This window comes from Petromyzon marinus, chromosome 2 (genome assembly GCF_048934315.1).
Source record: "Petromyzon marinus isolate PM22_M1 ecotype Great Lakes invasive population chromosome 2, UKy_Petmar_22M1.pri1.0, whole genome shotgun sequence".
NCBI lineage: Eukaryota > Metazoa > Chordata > Hyperoartia > Petromyzontiformes > Petromyzontidae > Petromyzon > Petromyzon marinus.
Window position 1 is genome coordinate 3,245,401 of NC_133668.1, and position 23,019 is coordinate 3,268,419.

Below are 23,019 nucleotides of genomic sequence, written 5' to 3' on the forward strand. Positions count from 1 at the left end.
ACACAGAATTAGCTTTGATCATATTTATTTATCTTGATCCCAACACGTTTAGCTTTCCTATTGTTCACTTACATTTTTTGTAACAGTACCTTATGTAATCGGTGAACCTCCTTTTCCAGATTTATTGAGTATTTCGTATTTTCTTACTTCATTCTACTTTCGTGGTTGTTTTGTTTTGAAAATCATCCGATAATCCTCCAAACTGATAATACACCACTGTTAACACTCACTTGTAACAAAAATATACCGTACCAGACAGAAATGTGTGCAATGCAGCTTCAGAAGTTAAGGAGCAGGCATACAAAGACTAACTTTAAGCAACCTGGTGCTCTGTAATTACAAGCATTTACACTATTTTAGTTTCATTTATTTATCATCTCTCATTCAAAATGCCAATTTCTTGGGAAGGAAGATCAGGCGATCTCGTTTTGTTAATTGTACTTCCCTATGGCGGTACGAATGCGTCTCTTCTGGAATAATCTACATCAAAAACACACGGACACCACGAGCCGAAGCAAATCTGCTACAAAGATATCGGCACGGACAAACACCGACATCGTTCCTCTTGCATTGTCCGGGCAAAACATGCTCCATTTACATAATTTCCCGTGCCTGAATTAATATCGAATCTGCCTTTCCTTTGTCACACCGCATAGCGCGTGGAGAAGCCTTAAAGCGCGCGCGCGCACACAGGGAGAGGACGCGACCCACCGCTCCAGAAACCCTCGTTCCGATTGCATTGCTCCGTTGGCTTAAAGGCGCAGCGCGGTCACGTCTCGGATCAGCACGGGGCGTGTTATGTAATGGGCACTGAGCCCTTGCCGAGACGCTGTCCATTTCAGCACCAAGGCCCGCCCAGCGCTCCTCCCCAGCCACCATCACCTCCCCCCACACATCCCCCCCCACCCGCACGAACCACTCCTCCTCCACGCCTCATACTCAGCGCTGTTCCTCTGCTCTCTCCCTCACACCACTCACACGGCGGGCTCATTTCGCCCGCTTTCCATTGCGAGCAGTCGCACTTTTTTTTTTAACCAAACAAACAAAACAACGGAACCACGGACCCTTTGGGATAAAACACACACACACACAACAACACAAGGGCCACGGTTGTCACGTGTGCGAGATGGTGAGATCGAGGATTCGGAGGAAGTCATCTCGAAGACACATCACCTGGCTCTTCACGAGAGGCACCACCGCAAGCTTCAGCAGCAGCAGCAGCATCAACGGCGACGGCGCCTAAGCGGCCTCGGCACAGAACCCCCAGAACGCACGGCTGTAGTCGGAACGGTTCCACCACCCCCCCACCCCCGCTCGCCCCCCTCCCCCACTTCTCCCCAGCAGCGACGCCTCAAGCATGTCCCTGTTCTGCAGACGATCCGTGGAGGAGTATCAGGTGGTGTCTAGCGTGGTGAGCGGGCCCGGGGGCGTCGGAGGCCGAGGAGGTCGCGGCACGGACTTCAAGAAGAAGAAAAAGAGGCAGCGCTTCGTCGCCAAGAACGGCCGCTGCAACGTGCAGCACGGCAACGTGAGCGGCGAGACGGGCCGATACATCTCCGACATCTTCACCACGCTCGTCGACCTCAAGTGGCGCTGGAACCTGCTCATCTTCATCCTCACCTACACCGTGGCGTGGCTCGTGATGGCCGGATTCTGGTGGCTCATCGCCTACGTGCGCGGAGACATGGACATCGCGCGCGACGCGGATTACACGCCATGCGTCGCCAACGTCTACAACTTCCCGTCGGCCTTCCTCTTCTTCATCGAGACGGAGGCCACCATCGGCTACGGCCACCGCTACATCACGGAGCGGTGCCCCGAGGGCATCCTCCTCTTCCTCTTCCAGTCGCTGCTCGGCTCCATCGTGGACGCCTTCCTCGTGGGCTGCATGTTCATCAAGATGTCGCAGCCCAAGAAGCGCGCCGAGACGCTCATGTTCAGCGAGAGCGCGGTCATCTCGATGCGCGACGGGAGACTCTGTCTCATGTTCCGCGTCGGGAACCTGCGCAACAGCCACATGGTGTCGGCGCAGATCCGCTGCAAGCTGCTCAGGGTGAGTAAACACGGCAGCGCGAGGTTGTTTGAATAGTGAGGGGGGCGGTTGAGGGGAGGTGGGGCGACAGAGTGGACGCTAAACAAACTTTCAACAAATGTTGGTGACCCTCAACGGAATGAGTCACGATGTGACGCGCGTTTGTCTGTCGTGCGTTCTACTCCAGCCCCCCCCCCACCACCACCACTCTATGTTTCTAGGGCACCGATATGTCTTGACTTTATTCTCTCTGCCTGATGAAGATCGCTTGTGTTGCGATCGAAACGTCGTGGAGTTTTATTTTTGCTTCTATTTTTTGTTTTCTATTTACGTGACTTTACCGAAAGAACCAAGAATATGTCTTGACATGACTACGAATATAGAAGGGGATGTCTGGGCCTTGAGTATGGGGATGGGGCTCAGCTCGCACTCCCGCGCGCCCCCCCCCCCCCAACGCTGCGGTTCTGGGGCTGAGTCGGTGGCGACTTCATCTCGCGAGCTCGTGCCGCCCTCGTTTAGAGCGAGCTGGGGGACACTCTCACTGGTCGAGGTTTTCTCTCTTCTTCCTCTTCTCGGTCGTTGTGCTTCGAGCGCGCAACCCGCAAGCGGTAGCGGGAGGGCAAATGGAATCACGGGGTTCAAATCAACCGAACGTGCCTCCGGGCGCCTATAAATTACTGGAATCGCTGTGCGGGCAGGAAATTAGTTTTGTACCATATATGATGATCCCCGCCCATTGGAACGTGGAAATTCCACGCGCAATCGTGCGGAATTGAGTAACAGCCCTACGCGTGCTTTGAGCAGGGCACACGGAGTGATGTCACTTTTGAGATCCTACCCGAGGCTTTGTTTTAAATGTGGGTGTCGGAACTCGGCTCGAACCAAACATCGCAAGCTCGACGTTTTTTACTTTCCAATACATTTACCCGCACCCAATATAGAATAATTTGATTAAAACACAACATTAGCTGTGATTGAGAGGGTACTTCTCGTGTGTTCTTGTCAAGTTTATGGCAACGAGAGCGTCTTCTTTGGTTCTTTCGATGAAGTCACGTAGAATGAGAATAAAATAATAAAACAAAATAAGACAATACAATTTTCACGACGTTTCGGCCACAACACAAGTAGCCTTCATCAGGTGAAAGAACAGAACTGTCGGGATGACAGTGCTTCAATCAGAGCTTCCATTGAAGCACTGTCGTCCCGACAGTTCTGTTCTTTCACCTGATGAAGGCTACTTGTGTTGTGGCCGAAACGTCGTGAGAATTTTATTGTCTTATTTTATTTTATAATTTTATTCTCATTCTACGTGACTTTACCGAAAGAACCAAAGAAGATGAATCCTTGCAGTCACGAAAGCTTTACATTGAAACTAGAGCGTCATTCTAAAATATACATATACGTTTTTAATTAGAGACAAAAAGTTAATTAACTTAAACAGCTGTCTATTTGGCAAACAAACCAATCTGCTGTCTTCGCCATGACTGGGCCCGGCACTTTCTGTCCTCACGAAGCCCTCTTTTCGATTAAACCCATCTCGGGGATTTCACGTTTTGTGTGAAGTCTGGTCTTCTTCGGATCTATTTTTGGGGGGGGGATTATCTTGACGTGACATTGGCATCCCAATCATGTTAAGAGTTGTATCCGCACAGTACCTGGGAACAGAAAGTTTGAGCTGGCCCTAAAACCGTTCTCGAATATGAAATCTTGCAACCAAAACCAATAGGACACATATTGCAATTTCACACGTCGGTACATACTCGTGTTTTGTCTCAATTGCATCAGTCTCAGAAAATGTTTTACATTGTTTGGGGCAGGTGACGAAGCTCGTTCCCATGAACTAACACAAAGCAAATTAATCTGCACGCCACACCAATACCGTACCGGAGCAAGTAACTACGCTGTAAAATTTTGATTTAAAGCTTTCGTGACTGCAGGGATTCATGTTATTGGTTCTTTCGGTAAAGTCACGTAGAAGGGAAACAATAAAATATATTTTTATTAGAAGGGAAACAATAAAATATTATTTTATTATTTTATTGTTTCCCTTCTACGTGACTTTACCGAAAGAACCAAGAATATAACTACGCTGTAATCACGCATTTCCAACAAAGATTCATTCGTGCGATGCGCAAGGAGCGGGGGGGGGGGGTGATGTATAAATTAAGCAATGCCATAGCCATGTGCCCCATGACGGATAGAATGCTCGGCCAACCGAGCAATTGGACGCGAAATGCCCGATACATTTAACAAACCGATGCCGGCCAAAAGCTTCGGAGGGAATGCAATTTAATTTTCTGCGCGGTATTTGTTTGAGACAATTGTCATCGTGTGTATATTGCTTGGGAATTCGCCATTCGGCAGTAAACGCATTGTGTGTGCGCGCGCGTGTCGCCCCCTGATTTACGGCTGGCTGCCAGTGGCGCCCCATCCACCCGCAGTGATCTCCACCCCCACCGTGCACCTTCACATCGCCCTGCCGCGGAACCCGGGGGAGCCATAAGTCTTTAGCGAAATGGACGAATGCATCAGTGGCTCATTTATCTCTCCGTAGCCGCCTGCAATGTTCCTACCCGTCCGAAAGGGGGGGGGGGGTTACGAAATTCTGATGACTCGACCGGACCTGGTGGAGCCAGCAGACCCAATTATTGGCTGTCTCCGTGAGGGTGACTCAATGACACCGCTGTTTTGTGTCCACAATGCATTCATCACGTTGCACATAGATCCCTTCAGAGGCTTGCCTTATACCGAATTGGGCCATCCGGCATTTAATTATTATCATCAGTCACTTGTTCCCCATGCGGTCTACTGCTATTGAAGATGATAATAGAACAATTGTGGTCTCCAGCCGCAGGAGATATGTTGAAGTGTTCAAGCTAAGTATATTCGCGTCAAGTTGCATTTTCAAAGTGTTGGCGTACGCCTTGGCAGAATATTTGTAAGTCGTACTCAAATTGTAAAGGTCGTGGGTTTTGCTCTCCAACACACCGGTTGTTCTGAAGTCGTCACTCATTGGCACGTTTTGTTTACGTGGCAAACCTTGCGAATTGGCTGTGTCGGGTGGTGGCGGGTTTAACGGCACATTTACATTTACGCGATCTCACCCCCCCCCCCCAAAAAAAAACTGTTATTATATTAACATTTGTCAGTTTACATTTCCCTCGCTTTAAAGGCAACGAGAGTGAATGCGTCATCTGTGACACACTCTCTGACGGGCGACTTGCCTGCAGACGTCAACTGCGCAGTGAGATTGCAGTTTTTTTTCTTCTTTCAAAAATCAGGATATTTATTTATCAAAGTAGGGGCCGGGTAAGAACGTTGCAACAACAAACAGTTACTAAAACAAGATAGGAGTGCAGAGTACAAGAGAGGTAAACAAATTACCCAAACACAAACAAATTAACCTAAGCCATCCCCATCCTACCAGGCAAAGCCCACTGCCCGTGTGAAACACCCCGCAGTTGCTGCACTTGACAGAGCAGGTACCACACGTAAGCACAAGGTGAAAACAGCAGACTTAATTTAATTGGCAGAGCCCAAGACATATTCTTGATTCTTTCGGTAAAGTCACTATAAAAAAAAACAATGCATGCTCGAGGCAAAGCCACACTGAACGCGAAATAAAATGTAAAGATTCGCCGTAAACGACCTTCGTTGCAGTGGAGATGTGTGCCGGTAAAAGTTTTTTTTTGCTGGAGTGTGAAAACTACGAATAGGTTGAACCCTTGCCGACAGTAAAACAGGAGGTGTTAAGATGTTCAAACGCCAAATAGGCACCTTTTGCAAGCAATCGAGTCTGCATGAGGCGCCTGTGCTTGTGTCGAAGCATGAAAGCAAACACGCTCTTATGATATACGCATTGTCTTTGAAACTGGTTGGCCGACACCAGAGACATTGCGTTTCAAAGACAATGCACACATTATAAGAGATGTTTGTTTGCATGTTCGCCACAAGTGCGTGTGGTTAATGTAGACTCGATTGCTTGCAAAAGGTGCCTATTTGGCGTTTAAAAATATTTAACACAGCTGTCAATACTGGCAAACAAGGTCCCATGATATCGCCAGTGATTGCTGAGTTCAACTCTGGGTACTGTAACCGTTACTCCTTGGAGGTCACAACATTGACAAACTTGGACATCGCGTTTTTTTTTGGGGGGGGGGGGTCTGTTTGGTTACATTACCTCTCCACTCCCTTTTCTCCCATTCTCTCATCTCCCCTCCCCGCTCAACTTACATTCACTGCCTCCCAATCGTCACTCCCACCTGCGGTTTGGGCAGCCAGCCTGGGCGCCCTCGGTCATTCCCTAATTCCGAGGGTGCGTTACGCACCTAGCTTGTTACACGTTACCTGTTGTTTTTTTTTAACCCTTCCTTTTTTAAAATTTCCCACCTGCATTCTGGGTTCTGTAAACGACGACAAAAAAAATGCTTAACAAAAAAAAAGTTTTTTGTTAAAGTTTTTTGTTGCTGGGTAAACAAGAAGGCGTAGAGAACGCGTTCCGAGCCCTGCCGGAGTCTTACCTGCGAGCGTCCGCGCGACCGTAACGAGACCCCTGCCGTGTGCGCGCGTGGCCGGGCGGGCAGTCGCGGCAGACGCCCGAGGGCGAGTTCCTGCCGCTGGATCAGCTGGAGCTGGACGTGGGATTCGGCACGGGCGCCGATCAGCTGTTTCTGGTGTCGCCCCTCACCATCTGCCACGTCATCGACACCAACAGCCCCTTCTACGAGCTCTCCTATCGCTCCATGCAGACGGAGCAATTCGAGATCGTCGTCATCCTCGAGGGCATCGTCGAGACGACCGGTGAGAGAGCGCCGCGCCGGCAAACTCGGAGTTGGGCTGCGCCGACGCGGCGTTATAAACGGCGGACGCGCCTTGTGTGTGAGCTTCTGCTCAAGCCGTTTTCCCGTTGGGTCCCAATGCGTGGATTTTTCTCCGGGTCCCGCGATCGGACCCCAATGCGTGGATTTTTCTGCAGGTCCCCCCAATCTGGCCCTAATGCGTGGATTTTTTTTCCGGGTGGCCCAATCGGCACCCTAATGCGTGGATTTTTCTCCAGGACCCCCAATCGGGACCCCAATGCGTGGATTTTTCTCCAGGACCCCCAATCGGCACCCCAATGCGTGGATTTTATCTCTGGGTCTTCCGGTTTTTCCCTTCACATTGAGAAGCAATGCGCGTTTACAGTATTTGGCTCCTGTAAATTTCCACGCAATGATAGGCCACTTCGTTGAGGTGCTATCATTTGTGGCAAGATCGCTTCTGAAAAAAGAGATATTTGGCTCAATGGGCCTTAACTGCTAAAATAAAAAATAGTTTTTTTAAGTAGTTTAATTGGGCTTTTATTGCAACGTAAAGTAAATGCTCTCCACCGCCTGGGTTTTTATCTCATCTCGACTGCAGCGCAATGTTCTTACGCTCTGGTTTTACAACAGCTGGGGCCCGAGCACACAGCACAGGCCCAAACAGGATCGCATGTGGTTTCTTCGCCCACCTGTGTTTGACGTTTTAGAGAATCGCGCTCGATCGGATGAGAGCTACCGGAGCAGAGTTTTGTAACAGAGTAACTAGAGGCATTGAGTTCCATCACACCACGTTACCATTGTAAAGTTCCAAAATAATCACTGGGTGACAGAGGCAATGACAGGAATCAACTGTGTTAATGGGCGAAACATGTTATTTGGCAAAACTCCAAGTCTTTATGAGCGCCAACCCACAATGTCTCATTAGACAGAAACATGATATGACTCAAGAGACACACGAAGAGCGCTCACGAGTCGCATTAGCTGCACGCTGTCTGTGAAGTGTTAGACGTCGTACCTGCTCACGCGCTGAGATGGAAATGACCGACGCCGCCCCTCTGAGTGCCGAGTTTGGTGGCACAGCTGCGTCAGAGCGCTGCCGTCACGCTCAGGTGTAGGACAAATAATTGCGGCGTATATTCCATGTCGTCATTCGTTCTGCCTTGAAAGCCTGCACAGCTAATGCCCATGTGTAACCCCAGGATGACGGTCAGTCACCGTACATCGCACAGCCTGAAAATCCCTGAACCGCTCACACACCACTCTCCCTTGATTGGCTCAAACGAGTGGCTTGTTTGTCAAAAAAAAAAACCCGTACGTGCTGCCGAGTGCCTACCCACAAACGGAGCCTCACAATCAGTCAGCAAGGCCACTGCATCCGAGCGGCATTACGCCCGTTTGGCAGATGAGTAACTGCGGCACTGTCTTTTTTTCGATTTCCACACTCAAGCGGTAGAGCTTCCCTCCTGTCTCCAAGCGATGCAGAGCACCGTCCCTTTGTCTTCTCCACAAGAGAGAAACGCGGCTGTCTGTTACATTATCCCTCCGAACTGGGAGCACACAGCTCATTAAAGACAAAGATCCCCCGTGTAGTCTTAACGGTATGTTGGGGCAGGTGCTGTTAGCGAGCGCTTATGAAGGCCAGCATGCGGCACGAGAGGGGGTGGATGGTCAACACCACACCCGAACGTCTTTGTCTCCTCAGTGGCGATGTTTACATACCGTGCCAGGTACGCATTTGAAACTAAACTATCAACAATTTTTATTATTTTACCAGGTGAGGGCTACTGAGCTATGCTGTAGCTCTTTTTCAGAAGCGACCTGGCCACAAATGATCGCTCAACGAAGTGGCTTATCACGTAGACATATATCACAGCCAAACACTTTACAGCAGCCAAATCTGAACGGCCTATTTGAGGCTGCGTCGACCTAGGCGAGGCCCATGACCGGGGTTCAGACGAACCGTCATCGGCGTTAGCCGACGGCGTGAATCGAAACCCCGGTGGCCGGCTACCGTAACTCGGTGCGCTGGACCGCTGCACCGCCGCTCCCCCACCGCGCATTGGGGTGGCAGCAGCGGCGAGCCCTGGCCACCCGCAATGCCCTCGCGCTCGGAGCGCGACCCCCAGGTGCCAACGCTGATTGATTCCCCGGCGTGTGCAGATGATGCAGCTGATCCCGCCCCGCTGAGCCTACATTAATTGATGTTAATAAAGGGGTTAATTTTGACAAGCGTTGTGATTTTAGCAATCCATTAGTTTATTAATAGCCGCGTAGAAAAAGAAGGGACCCCACGTAGAGAATCTTAATGAAGGCGTTTGCATTGAAGTAGGACGGTGCTATTTTACACACTTGACGCACGCCATTACGCCAGACACCGTGGTTGCTGTTGATGCGCACGCTGGAGCGATATTGTCTTGTTTTTTTGTTTGGTAAGCGTGCGCAATCAGCTTTGCGATTTTTAGCTCCCTCTCTAATCAAACGTCGTACGGTCGCGATCGCACAACGAGCTCGCCACCTCGGGCTCAATCGCTCGGCCAATTCTGCCCCCTCCCCACCCACCCCCCCCCATGTCAAGGTGTGACCACCGACAAGGTTGACAACCTACACACTATAAAGCCGATGAAGGAATTATGGGAATATCTACATATTTTCTAATCTCACAAGTGAAGAGCGGCCAACCACTCTGCCGCTGTTGCCATGTGTGCCGTGCAGCGCCTCTCACGGCCCTTGGGGATAAAAGCCGCCTGGAAGCTACCTTGGTGGAACGCAAAGCTGTTTCACGCTTAGCTGCGATTTTATATATATATTAAAAAATAATATTTGTTTACAGCGCAGTTTTTTTTTTGCGTACCATTTTACTTACCAGATGAAGCCAAGCTGAGCTATCAGCTCTGTTTCAGAGGATACCTGGCCACGCATGAATGCTCACCGCAGTGGCTCATATCATCACACGTGGGAATTTCGGGGAGCAGTGAAGTCATGTAAACGCGTGCTTCTGAAAGTGGAGGGCAATACTGGAGGAACCCAGAGAAAAATCCACGCGACCACCAGGAGAGAACTTGCGGAATTACAGATACACAACAGGCATCGTCAGGCTCCGGATTGAATCCACGATCTCCTGCATGCAACATTAAGCGGCCAGCAACACACAATACCGTAAAATTTGTAAAATATGTACGTCATGCTAATTTGAAGGTGAGGATAAGCGATGTGTAACGCATTTCTCGAAGTGAGCAAAGATCATTACGAGACCTTTGTGGAAAAAGAGAGGGGGGAAATTCCCAAGTGGAGCAGTGCGAGGGAAAGAAGCAGATAGAGAAGCGTTGTGACCAGAAGTGCGCTGACCCCCTCCCCCAAAATACAACGGGTTTGTCCTTATTTTTGGGTCTTTTGGTAAAGTCACGTCGGAAATTTTATTTGAACCTATCTACGTGACTTTACCGAAAGACCCAATAATATTAATTCCTGCAGTCACAAAATCATTAAGTCACGGGTTTGTCCTTCTCGTGTGACCTGCCAAGCGTTTTCGGCTCCCAGAATCGGAATCTTTATTTCGGCTGCAGGAGGAATCCGATGAGCTGGTAAGCTCTTCTTTTTTTCCCCACACATGTCCAGTATGGGCATCTGCCCACCTGTAATGCAGCCGCTTCAGAGGTGGCGGGCTCTTCTATTGTGCAAAAGGCCTCCACGTGCGTGGGAGTCCCAATCAGCAGGGAGGTGTACTCGAGTGCCTTGTAGACTAGTCTGTATGTTTGTGTGTTTTCTCCCTTGAGTAATCCAGTTTCAACCCACGAGATAATTCACGCAGGAAGGAATTGGCTACTCGTTGACCTTGGTGACAAAAAAATGTGCCTTGTCACTCGAAGTGCCTCTCCGAGATGACGAGCAACAGTAACGGCAGGACCTTGGCTGTGGTGGTGAGATGTTTACTAACTTGCCTGGGTTTGATCCTGACCCTGACGCCTGCTGTATATTTGGAGTTTGCATGTTCCTCCTGTGGTGGCGCAGATTATTCTCCAGGTGTTCCGGGTTTTCCCTCCACATTTAGAATCAACATCACGCATTTAGAGTATTTGTCTGCTATAAATTTCCACGTGATAAGCCACTTCATTGGGCTATCATTTGTGGCCAGGTCGCTTCTAAAAAAAGTTATATAGCTCACTGGGCCTTACCTCGTAAGCATAAATTAAAAAAAAATCTTCCCCATCTTCCTCTGTTCTCTGCTTTCCTCATTTCCACGAAACAATTTTTATTCCTTTTGGCTCTTTCAACATCGTAATCCTTGGCCTTCTTTTCCAGTCACGACTTCCTCCTGTGGTGCCTTTGTTAATTTAAACGTCCCCTCTTGGAATGCGTCCAATCCAGTTCTTCTCACTCCTTCCAGTGACTTCCTTTCTCCTTCCTCCTCCGTTGGTGCGTTGCAATATCCCTTCACTGGTCTTCTTCTCTGTCCAGCCTCACTCTCTGCATCCTCATCCAACATCCACGTCTCCTAACGCTTCCAAAGTCTCGCCGCGTCTTTTCTCAGTAACCACGTTTTTCGCTCCGCGCAGAGCTACACTTCCACACCACTTCTTCATCTTATCCTTCTCCTTCTTCATCTTATCCTTCTTGATCTTCTCCTTCTTCATATTCTCCTTCTCCTTTTTCATCTTCTTCTTCATCTTATTCTTCATCTTCTTCTTGATCTTCTCCTTCTTCATATTCTTCTTCTCCTTTTTCATCTTCTCCTTCTTCATCTTCTTCATCTTCTTCATCTTCTTCATCTTCTTCTTTTTCCTTCGTCTTCTTCTTTTTCTTCTTCTTCTTCTTCTTGATCTTCTTCTTCACCTTCTTCATCGTCTCATCCTTCTTCACCATTTCACTCGTCGTTCTTGTCAGCAACTCTTTCTTCTTCCTGAATGCCTCTTCCTCCACCGTCAATCCCCAATCTTTGTTTTCTGCGACACGCCAATCCATCTTCCACGGATCAATGCGCACAGGATCCTCAATGTCTTCAACAGTTCTACCCATTGTTCGTCAATCTTGACATTCAATATTCCTCAGACTTTCCTTGACAATCTCATAACTTTTGTCCTATCTACATTGATCATTGTACCCATCTGGCTTTGCCGTGTTGATTAACTCACTCGTCAGCCAATCGGTACGGTTAGTTATGTATGGTGCGAAATAATATCAACACACATACAGTGAGGGAAAAAAGTATTTGATCCCCTGCTGATTTTGTACGTTTGCCCATTGACAAAGATGTGATCAGTCTACAATTTTAATGGTAGGTTTATTTGAACAGTGAGAGACAGAATAACAACAACAACAAATCCACAAAAACGCGTGTCAAAAATGTTATAATTGATTTGCATTTTAATGAGGGAAATAAGTATTTGACCCCTCTGAAAAACATGACTTAGTACTTGGTGGCAAAACCCTTGTTGGCAATCACAGAGGTCAGACGTTTCTTGTAGTTGGCCACCAGGTTTGCTCACATCTCAGGAGGGATTTTGTCCCACTCCTCTTTGAAGATCTTCTCCAAGTCATTAAGGTTTCGAGGCTGACGTTTGGCAACTCGAACCTTCAGCTCCCCCCACAGATTTTCTATGGGATTAAGGTCTGGAGACTGGCTAGGCCACTCCAGGACCTTAATGTGCTTCTTCTTGAGCCACTCCTTTGTTGCCTTGGCCGTGTGTTTTGGGTCATTGTCATGCTGGAATACCCATCCACGACCAATTTTCAATGCCCTGGCTGAGGGAAGGAGGTTCTCACCCAAGATTTGACGGTACATGGCCCCGTCCATCGTCCCTTTGATGCGGTGAAGTTGTCCCGTCCCTTTAGCAGAACAACACCCCCAAAGTATAATGTTTCCACCTCCATGTTTGACGGTGGGGATGGTGTTCTTGGGGCATAGGCAGCATTCCTCCTCCTACAAACACGGCGAGTTGAGTTGATGCCAAAGAGCTCCATTTTGGTCTCATCTGACCACAACACTTTCACCCAGTTGTCCTCTGAATCATTCAGATGTTCATTGGCAAACTTCAGACGGGCATGTATATGTGCTTTCTTGAGCAGGGGGACCTTGCGGGCGCTGCAGGATTTCAGTCCTTCACAGCGTAGTGTGTTACCAATTGTTTTCTTGGTGACTATGGTCCCAGCTGCCTTGAAATCATTGACAAGATCCTCCCGTGTAGTTCTGGGCTGATTCCTCACCGTTCTCTTGATCATTGCAACTCCACGAGGTGAGATCTTGCATGGACCCCCATGCCGAGGGAGATTGACAGTTCTTTTGTGTTTCTTCCATTTGCGAATAATCGCACCAACTGTTGTCACCTTCTCACCAAGCTGCTTGGAAATGGTCTTGTAGCCCATTACAGCCTTGTGTAGGTCTACAATCTTGTCCCTGACATCCTTGGAGAACTCCTTGGTCTTGGCCTTGGTGGAGAGTTAAGGATCTGATTGATTGATTGCTTCTGTGGACAGCTGTCCTTTTATACAGGTAACAAGCTGAGATTAGGAGCACTCCCTTTAAGAGTGTACTCCTAATCTCAGCTCGTTACCTGTATAAAAGACACCTGGGAGCCAGAAATCTTTCTGATTGATAGGGGGTCAAATAATTATTTCCCACATTAAAATGCAAATCAATTTATAACATTTTTGACATGCGTTTTTCTGGATTTTGTTGTTGTCATTCTGTCTCTCACTGTTCAAATAAACCTACCATTAAAATTATAGACTGATCATTTCTTTGTCAGTGGGCAAACGTACAAAATCAGCAGGGGATCAAATACTTTTTTCCCCTCACTGTACATACATACGTGCCTGCCACCATCCCTTGAAAATCTGCAAACCTGTCAATGACAACCTTCTCATAGTCCACGACGCACACACACACACACAACGCCTGGCCATGTTCTATGCACCGTTCACAAAGCATTCTCATCGTTTCTCATGCCCCGCACCCTTTCATGAAACCGAATTTGTTTCTTACGATAAATTAATTCTAACTTTTCTTGTAATGATAATAGGTTTTTCCTCTTTTTTTCTGGCAACAAAACAGGTGTTAAGATGTTAAAACACCAAACTGAAACCTTTTACAAGGAATCATGTCTGCATTAACCAAAATGCTTGTGGTCAGAATGCAAAAAATAACCTCTGATAATATATGCATTGTCCTTGAAACTGATTGGTCCACATCAGAGACAGCTTTCTTTTGAGCCTCGTCTCAAACGGTGTTAGACTAGAGGATGCCAAAAGGCTTTTTTTGCATTCTGACCACAATTATTGTGGTTAATGCAGACATGATTCTTGTAAAAGATTTCAGTTTGGTGTTTTAACATCTCAACACCTGTTTTGTTGGTCAGAAAAAAGGGGGAAAGCCTATTATCATATTTTGGTACTGGCAAAGGAGGTCCCATGATGTGTTTGCTTGAAATCTTCTTGTAAGAACTCCTAGCACGACCCCCACTGAATTCGGCTTCTCTGTCAAAGCTACCACGACTGCTTTTTGTAAAGCCTTCCGGTCACTCGCCTTGCCCGTGCATGCGGTCGAAGCTAAAGGTGAGATGCAGTAGAAGCTGGATATAAGCAACAGCACCCCCTTACATTGGACCAGTGGTGGGGCATGCAAAGGGAAACAATGCCCGATCAAAGCAAAACACTTTCTACGTGAGCACGCAGCTGGACTTGCTCGCGACGGCTCGTGCTCGCATCCGGCTTCTCCTGCGCATCGACGTTCGCGGTTTGCCGCGGCGAAGTTCGGGTGCCTCCCGCGTGCAAATTAAAGCCGTGCAGCCGCTGTCGCGCAGGCATGACGTGCCAGGCGCGCACCTCCTACACGGAGGACGAGGTGCTCTGGGGTCACCGCTTCCTGCCCGTCATGTCGCTCGAGGACGGCTTCTTCCGCGTCGACTACTCGCAGTTCCACAGCACCTTCGAGGTTCCCACGGCGCCGCAGAGCATCAAGGAGCAGGAGGAGGCCACCTCGCTGCTGCAGTCGCCGCTGTCGCCGCAGCGCGCCCTGCTCGCCGAGAGCCGCAGGAAAGACTCGGGCGGCTTGGACTGCCAAGACGGCGGCCCCGGCGAGGCGGCGGCCCCGGCGGCCGCGGCGCGCCTGCCGTCCAAGCTTCAGAGGATGAGCGCGGGAGGCGGCGACGTCCAGAGCAGGCGGCTGCTGCGCATGAGCTCCACCATCAGCGAGACGGTGTCGAGCGCCGGCATCGGCTTCGGCCTGGGCAGCGACAGCATGAGCGAAATCCCGCTCAGGATGAAGCGCATGGGCTCGGAGCCCGAGGAGCGCTTCCCGCTCAGGACCTTCAAGATGAACTCGGACGCGGGCGTGCAGAGGAGCCCGGCGGTGGGCGGCAGGTCGGAGTTGCCGGCCAAGCTGCAGCGGATGAACACGTGCATCAGTTTCCGAGCTCCGGAGGAGATCCTGCCGGCCAAGCTGCGCAAGATGAACGGATAGGCGCTGGCGCGGGTACGGGAAGGAGGCGGGGGAGGTGGCGGCTGTGCTGCTGCTGCTGTGCTAACCCGCGTGAGCGCTGGCGGTATCGCCACGGGCGGACGGAGATGGAGAGCACGGGGCGGGCAGAAGCCGGGCGACGGGAGACGTGGGAAGTTCGCGGCTTGTGAGAGCGTTGGCGGCGCTGGCGCTCCTCCGACTTCTCGAGCCGAAATCTCCCCTTGAGCTGCAGTACGAGGCATTGGCTGTTTTTGTTGTTGTTGTTATTGTTGTTGCCGTTTTAATTGCGACTCAACGCGAGCCCGCCGCGAAACGCCAACATGGGTGGGGGGGGGGGGGGAAACAGAAACACCGCGAACAGCAACGGGACTTCGGTGGTTTCGAATCCACACTCCGCTGATGGTTGGTTTCGGGGCCGACACAATCTTCGGGATTTACTGCACCGTCGACCCGCGAGGTATTTGCCACCGGTGCTGCTTTCATCGCTCCTCCTCCTCCTCCCCCACCACCCACCCACCCACCCACCTCCCCGTCCCTCCGGGACATCGGAACTCTCGGCCCCCTTCACGTACGGCGAGCCCACACCGACGGCATCCCGAATAGCACAAAGTTTTACCACGCAGAGCGAGCGTGCATTTCGGTCACCGTCGGCAAGAAAATTGGAGAGGGAGGGAGGGAGGGAAAGAGAGTGTGAACGAAAATAATTTCACATTGATGAATGTGCATATTTTTCAGGGTAACAGAGTGGCTTTTTTGATGCCATACATGAATACCGTGCCTACAATGAAAGACCTTTGATTACTGATTCGCCCTAGCATGTGTGACAATAATATAAACAGGGCTACCTATATATACATAATTCTATATTATTATTAAAGGCAACAAAATAGCACACATTTATTGAAGCTGTAAAGCTTATTGCACAATTTTATAACACGTTAATGTTTCGATATATAATTTAACCTGCTCATGTGTTCCCTTTGTGATGTGTATACAAAACGAAATTATCATCATATAATACATGCACTACATATTTTATGTCACTCGGTGATGCAGTGTCTGTGCTGTTTATGTCTCTCGTGTAAGAAACCTACTTGATTAAGCACGTTGTAACAGCTGTAGTAAAAAAACGTAGCATATTTACATAACGTCTATTCGCATTTACATTAAACATATGTATTCGATTCTATCCATTCAGCATTTTAGACAAGTCGGACGTTGGCTTTATGACAAAGCCTCAATAATAACAACAGCCACTGCCGCACCCATGCTTACGTTGTGTTGTTCAGTGTACAAGTAAACGAGTGTCGCTCACGGGGCAACCACTGACGGCCCTGAACCCGCACCGCATCGCCTCCTTCCCCTCCCCGTCCCCCTCCCGTTACGCGCTCGTCTCATCTCCAAGCTTGCCAACGGATGCATGAGTGGCGCTCCGTGCTGCTTTGCGAGCCGCTGTGTCGACTGTGCATTGGCGCCCGGGTCATTGCCCCTGAACAGCTGCCGCTGTGGAGGAGGAGGAAGTGGAGTAGGATGAGAAGGGACGCCGTCCCTCGCCGAGCGTGGTGCGTGCCAAGGTTGGCTTCTAATTGAGCGACGACACACGCGAGCCGAGTCGCCTCGGCACGCATTGGCATAAACGGGGGGCATTCCCTACCCGGTTGTGGCGATGCTGTGTGGGTGGCGGAGTGGGGGGATGGGGTCGAAGGAAGAGGAAGCTGTTCTTTGGGATTATATCGGGTCCGCCGTGACGGATGATGACTACGTGAGTAATCTGCAGCCACCACCCACCGCCCCGCTAGCCGAGTCGAAACTTTGAGCTGCCGGATGAGAATGGGGATAACCCTTCGACCATGCACACAGCAACCTAATTTCACGTTTGTCTGGCCAGGCGGGACGGTGGCAGAACGCTCCTTACTCACGGTTCGAGAGTTCAAAGTCCCCACTCGGGATAATGACTCAACCACATCGTCTCTCCTGGGGGGGGGGGGGGGTCTTTTCACAATGCAGTGCCACTTGGTGGAAAATTTGTAACGGCGAGGAGTTGGACGGAGAAGACTCTCCTCCGCTGGCTCGGTGCCACCGCACGGAGATGGACACCGGCAAAACGATTGTTTGTGTGTTGTTGGGATACGTCGTTGAAAAGAATATATTCGGGGATGATAGGCCTCGCCCTGCAGCCATTATATCCCCCCTCCTTGGACTGCTGATGGGGGGGGGGGTCCAGGTTTTATGGATGCATAATGCAAGGAGCAGTAGCCATGTGAATCTGGCCTTCGGTGCGTGGAAGCGTACGTGTCGGGACGACAAGCGTGTGCGTGGCACGTGCAGGGAAAGCGGAAGGCGAATAAACTCACGGGGTTTTGCATCAGATTGAATTTGCTGCGTGTGAGAAATTCACGCGTGAGCTGTGGGTTTTCTACGACTGTGCGCGCGCGTGCGTTTGTGACTGCAGGTGTGCGCGCGTGCGTTTGTGACTACAGGTGTGCGCGCGTGCGTTTGTCACTACAGGTGTGCGCGCGTGCGTTTGTCACTACAGGTGTGCGCGCGTGTGTTTGTCACTACAGGTGTGCGCACGTGCGTTTGTAACTACAGGTGAGCGCGTGTGCGTTTGTCACTACAGGTGTGCGCGCGTGCGTTTGTGACTACAGGTGTGCGCGCGTGCGTTTGTCACTACAGGTGTGCGCGCGTGCGTTTGTCACTACAGGGGTGCGCGCGTGCGTTTGTCACTACAGGTGTGCGCGCGTGTGTTTGTCACTACAGGTGTGCGCGCGTGCGTTTGTAACTACAGGTGTGCGCGCGTTTGTGACTACAGGTGTGCGTGCGTTTGTGACTACAGGTGAGCGCGCGTGCATCTGTAACTACAGGTGTGCGCACGTGCGTTTGTGACTACAGGTGTGTACGCGTGCGTGTATGGGGAGCAGCAATACCGTGGTTTGCGCACTGTGCCACGATCCCGGCGATGGGAGTTTGATTCCTGCTCACGACCAGTAACTGGAGAAAAATTTTCAATGGTCCGGGACCTCCCCTAGGTCGACTCAGCCTTAAATTAGTGCACAAACAGCACTCGGAGAGATAAAGGCAGCCATGCATATTGTCGACGACCCACCACCTCGTGTACCGTGCCAGCCTTCATACAGTGAGGGAAAAAAGTATTTGATCCCCTGCTGATTTTGTACGTTTGCCCACTGACAAATAAATTATCAGTCTATAATTTTAATGGTAGGTTTATTTGAACAGTGAGAGACAGAATAACAACAACAAAATCCAGAAAAACGCATGTCAAAAATGTTATAAATTGATGTGCATTTTAATGAGGGAAAAAAGTACTTGACCCAATCTCAATCATAAAGATTTCTGTCTCCCAGGTGTATTTTATACAGGTAACGAGCTGAGATTAGGAGCACACTCTTAAAGGGAGTGCTCCTAATCTCAGCTTGTTACCTGTATAAAAGACAGCTGTCCACAGAAGCAATCAATCAATCAGATTCCAAACTCTTCACCATAGACAAGACCAAAGAGCTCTCCAAGGATGTCAGGGACAAGATTGTAGACCTACACAAGGCTGGAAAGGGCTACAAGACCATTGCCAAGCAGCTTGGTGAGAAGGTGACAACAGTTGGGGCGATTATTCGCAAATGGAAGAAACACAAGAACTGTCAATCTCCCTCGGCCTGGGGCTCCATGCAAGATCTCACCTCGTGGAGTTGCAATAATCATAAGAACGGTGAGGAATCAGCCCACAACTACACGGGAGGATCTTGTCAATTATCTCAAGGCAGCTGGGACCATAGTCACCAAGAAAACAATTGGTAACACACTACGCCGTGAAGGACTGAAATCCTGCAGCGCCCGCAAGGTCCCCTGCTCAAGAAAGCACTTATACATGCCCGTCTGAAGTTTGCCAATGAATATCTGAATGATTCAGAGGACAACTGGGTCAAAGTGTTGTGGTCAGATGAGACCAAAATGGAGCTCTTTGGCATCAACTCAACTCGCCGTGTTTGGAGGAGGAGAAATGCTGCCTATGACCCCAAGAACACCATCCCCACCGTCAAACATGGAGGTGGAAACATACTTTGGGGGTGTTTTTCTGCTAAGGGGACAGGACAACTTCACCGCATCAAAGGGACGATGAACGGGACCATGTACCATCAAACCTTGGGTGAGAACCTCCTTCCCTCAGCCAGGGCATTGAAAATGTGTCGTGGATGGGTATTCCAGCATGACAATGACCCAAAACACACGGCCGAGGCAACAAAGGAGTGGCTCAAGAAGAAGCACATTAAGGTCCTGGAGTGGCCTAGCCAGTCTCCAGACCTTAATCCTATAGAAAATATGTGGAGGGAGCTGAAGGTTCGAGTTGCCAAACGTCAGCCTCGAAACCTTAATGACTTGGAGAAGATCTGCAAAGAGGAGTGGGACAAAATCCCTCATGAGATGTGTGCTAACCTGGTGGCCAACTACAAGAAACGTCTGACCTCTGTGATTGCCAACAAGGGTTTTGCCACCAAGTACTAAGTCATGTTTTGCAGAGGGGTCAAATACTTATTTCCCTCATTAAAATGCAATCAATTTTTAACATTTTTGACATGCGTTTTTATGGATTTTGTTGTTGTTACTCTTTCTCTCACTATTCAAATAAACCTACCATTAAAATTATAGACTGATCATTTCTTTATCAGTGGGCAAACGTACAAAATCAGTAGAGGATCAAATACTTTTTTCCCTCACTGTAGGTGGTCGCTTGCAGCACTTGCCCTACCAATCTGTTAAAGGCCATACGGGGACATCTTTGGTCTCTTTGTCTCGGTATGTGTGCGTGCGAAGAGCAGTGGTACATTGATTAGCGCACAGCACTTAGGAACTGGCGGACTGAGTTGGATTAATGGCCAAGTCTCGCATCATTGGCGATTATCTGAACCGGTCCTGGGCCTCCGCTGGGTCGACTCAGCCTCAAATGAATACCTGGTGCGGGGGTATAAAAACAAATATCAGCACTGGCGTGACAAAGGCGGCCGGACGTGGTGCTGACCACGTAACCTCCTGCCGTGCCATGTTGGCCTTCGGTAGGCGCTAGCTAACAGAGCACTGTCTCACCACCGTAACGACCTGTGGAGGCTACATTGGGGGATCTTTGTCGTCAACATAAGTGTATGCCAATATGTCCAGTGCGTATACAGCTTTGTCATTTGCACGTACAGTACAAGTACGATGACAGGCAGTATCCACGGACATGCATACGAATAAAGCAGCCACCGAAATATACAAACGCACACACGCGCACACGCGCGCGCACACCTCTGTTGTAAAGCTATTCTTCGAAAGGCTTAGCCGCAGCCTTTCTATTGTCAACGCGTTGTTTGTTTGCACTGTGATCCCGCGCCATACAAGCCGATCATTTTCTTTGACGGTTCGTGGCTAAAATAAGCGAAAAATGTCAGCTTATTTTGTTTGTTTGTTCGCCACCACCGTGAGCTCTGGTTGCCTCTTCGCTTTTCCGATTACACATCACTGAGAACGCGGGCGCCAAAAAAAAGCAGTCTTTGGTCGAATCATCTTTATTCATGAACTCCAAAACAGGGTCACGGCGCAAAAAAAAAATACGGCATGGTCTTCTATCTACGTGACTTTTACCGAAAGACCCAAAGAGTATGGTCTTGCTAATCCATAAATACATTCGCCGCAGAGGATTACGTGCATTGTGGTCGGGGTTGTGCTCTACAATCAGGCGCTCGCTAACAGCACTTGCCCCAACAGTCGGTTCAGGCTACACGGGGAATCTTTGTCTTTGCTCTATCGTTGTTTTCGGGTTGTGCCAAATGTCGTTCAGGCATGGTTTTCCGACTTTCCTACAACCCGGAAACACATCGCAGGGCCGTATGCACATTTGCTCGCAAAGAGGGAGACCGGCTTATACAATTAATTTATTTGGAACTTATTTTTGCGTGTGTTTAGTTTGTTGTCCATCTCCCGCACCTCCGATTATCGCGGTTGGCTATGTACGGTGCGAAAGAAGTTCAACGCACATCGTACAACGGGGTGTTTCTTTTGCAATATGCGTCACAGCTGATAGAACCCGATGATTCAAAAGGTAACTTGGGAATTTTGTGCTTTTTGATGAAGTCCTTTCGACGTGTTATTTTTCCATCCAGAATGCAAAAGCTTCGTGAATCTTCTCATGGACCAAGCTGTGGGTCATGTGACAGTTTTTTTTTGTTTAAGGCTGAAGACTGTTGACAATTCTTACTGGAAGAGAAGACATTGCCAACCAGGCACAAACGCAAAAAGGGGCATTTAAATGGATCCCATCGTTGTTACGTATGTTGAACTTATTTTTGCCACCGCACGTAGCCAACCGTGATCATTGGAGGTGAAGGGGGAAGGACAACAAAACTAAACAACAACAAAAAAAAACAGTTCTAAAAAAATGCGCTTTCAATCTCGATTCAAAAGTGCATCGCTCCCGCGGGTTCCCGATATCGGAAGGAAGAGCGTTCCAGACGGCCGCAGAAGCACGCATGAAAGAGCGACGCGGATAGACCGTCTTCGTCCGACGGGTAGCCAAAAGCCGCCGCTGCTGCGACGACGTGGCATCGTGTGGTTCCCAACATCTTGGCTGTGGAACATTTTTGGTGGCGCGTGACCCATAGCTGGCACCGTGCGACCCGCCACCCCGCCACCCCCCAACTCATACAACACTGTTCACATGTCACCGAGATGAATTGGCAACCTCCCACTTTGCCAACGAAAAGACAGTTTAATAAATAAAATAAAAAAACACACTCGGATATTTCGATTGCAATTACCGTCTTACAGAATTATCGACATTTCGGCGGGTTTGTTTGCGTCCGCAACATTTAGAAACACACCAGACTCATTTGAATAGCTTGCGGAAACATGGCAGCGTCCGGGAGTTGCAGTCTCACGTTAGCTGGCACGGCTTTTTTTATTATTATTAATCGACGATGATAACAACGCCAGTATCAGTGCACGTCTCAAACACTCGATTTTTTTAGCCCGCGGCTTATTTATAAAATCAAGCACGCCATCCCGAGATCTCGCTTGGGCGAGTAAACAAAGATCCTTGCGGCGTCTCGGAGGGGGGCCTGAGGTTCCGTGCTAATTGCACCGCCGATTAGCACGGTTGGCTGCGTACGGTGCAAAAGAAGTTCAACGTGCATCTAACTTACAGTAGGTACGAGGCAGAGAGAGGATGCTTGGCGACTTGCCATTGGTGTTAATTTCCTTGACCAAGCCTGGACCGGTACTTATCCACCGTAAAAAAGAGGATTTAAACTAAACGCCGATTTATCCTGCACACGCAAAACCAATTACGTAAGAGAAGCTCACGTGTCTGAAAATAACCAAGACAGACATCGTTAATGTTCTCACTTTACGAAGCTACTACCCCCTGGCCCACACCTCTCCAGGCTTTGAAGGCTGAAGGCAAAATTTTGGTCTCTATTGTTTTATCATTCATTATTTTATGAACATCTTTGGAGCTCTCAATCCATTAAATCAAAATAAATGCACCGGGCAGATTGCGCAGCCCTCCGGAGGATTCGGCACGCTTTGAAACGTAATGTTCGTCAGAATGTAGAATTATTTTTCGGGGGCCTATTTCCCCAGCAAACAAACGCATCGGATAGCAGGATGCACAAACGAGACCTATTTCAGTGATTTTTTTTTTAAATTCCATTTGAAGAACGGCGTTAATGTGATTGTGTTGTTGG

The 23,019-nt window shown here is 49.2% G+C and overlaps 1 protein-coding gene across 2 annotated transcripts; it reads left to right on the forward strand.

Annotated features, from left to right (window-relative positions):
• The first annotated feature begins 58 nt into the window (after positions 1-58).
• Positions 59-17,661, forward strand: LOC116949434 (G protein-activated inward rectifier potassium channel 1-like). Of its 2 annotated transcripts, none has more exons than XM_032966779.2 (3): positions 59-2,053; positions 6,616-6,832; positions 14,631-17,661. In XM_032966779.2, the coding sequence occupies exons 1-3, from the start codon at positions 1,358-1,360 to the stop codon at positions 15,287-15,289; spliced, it is 1,572 nt and encodes a 523-aa protein (XP_032822670.1). In that variant the 5' UTR covers positions 59-1,357; the 3' UTR covers positions 15,290-17,661. The 2 variants fall into 2 exon arrangements, with proteins under 2 accessions (XP_032822670.1, XP_032822679.1); XM_032966788.2 differs by having other exon boundaries at positions 14,617-14,749.
• Positions 17,662-23,019: the final 5,358 nt, after the last annotated feature.

Excerpts from the sequence above, each read along its gene's own strand:
- LOC116949434 (XM_032966779.2), top strand. The coding sequence starts at position 1,358 with ATGTCCCTGTTCTGCAGACGATCCGTGGAGGAGTATCAGGTGGTGTCT. Across the intron at positions 2,054-6,615 it reads TCCGCTGCAAGCTGCTCAGG|TCGCGGCAGACGCCCGAGGG; the intron begins GTGAGTAAACAC and ends CCGGGCGGGCAG. Across the intron at positions 6,833-14,630 it reads GGGCATCGTCGAGACGACCG|GCATGACGTGCCAGGCGCGC; the intron begins GTGAGAGAGCGC and ends GCTGTCGCGCAG.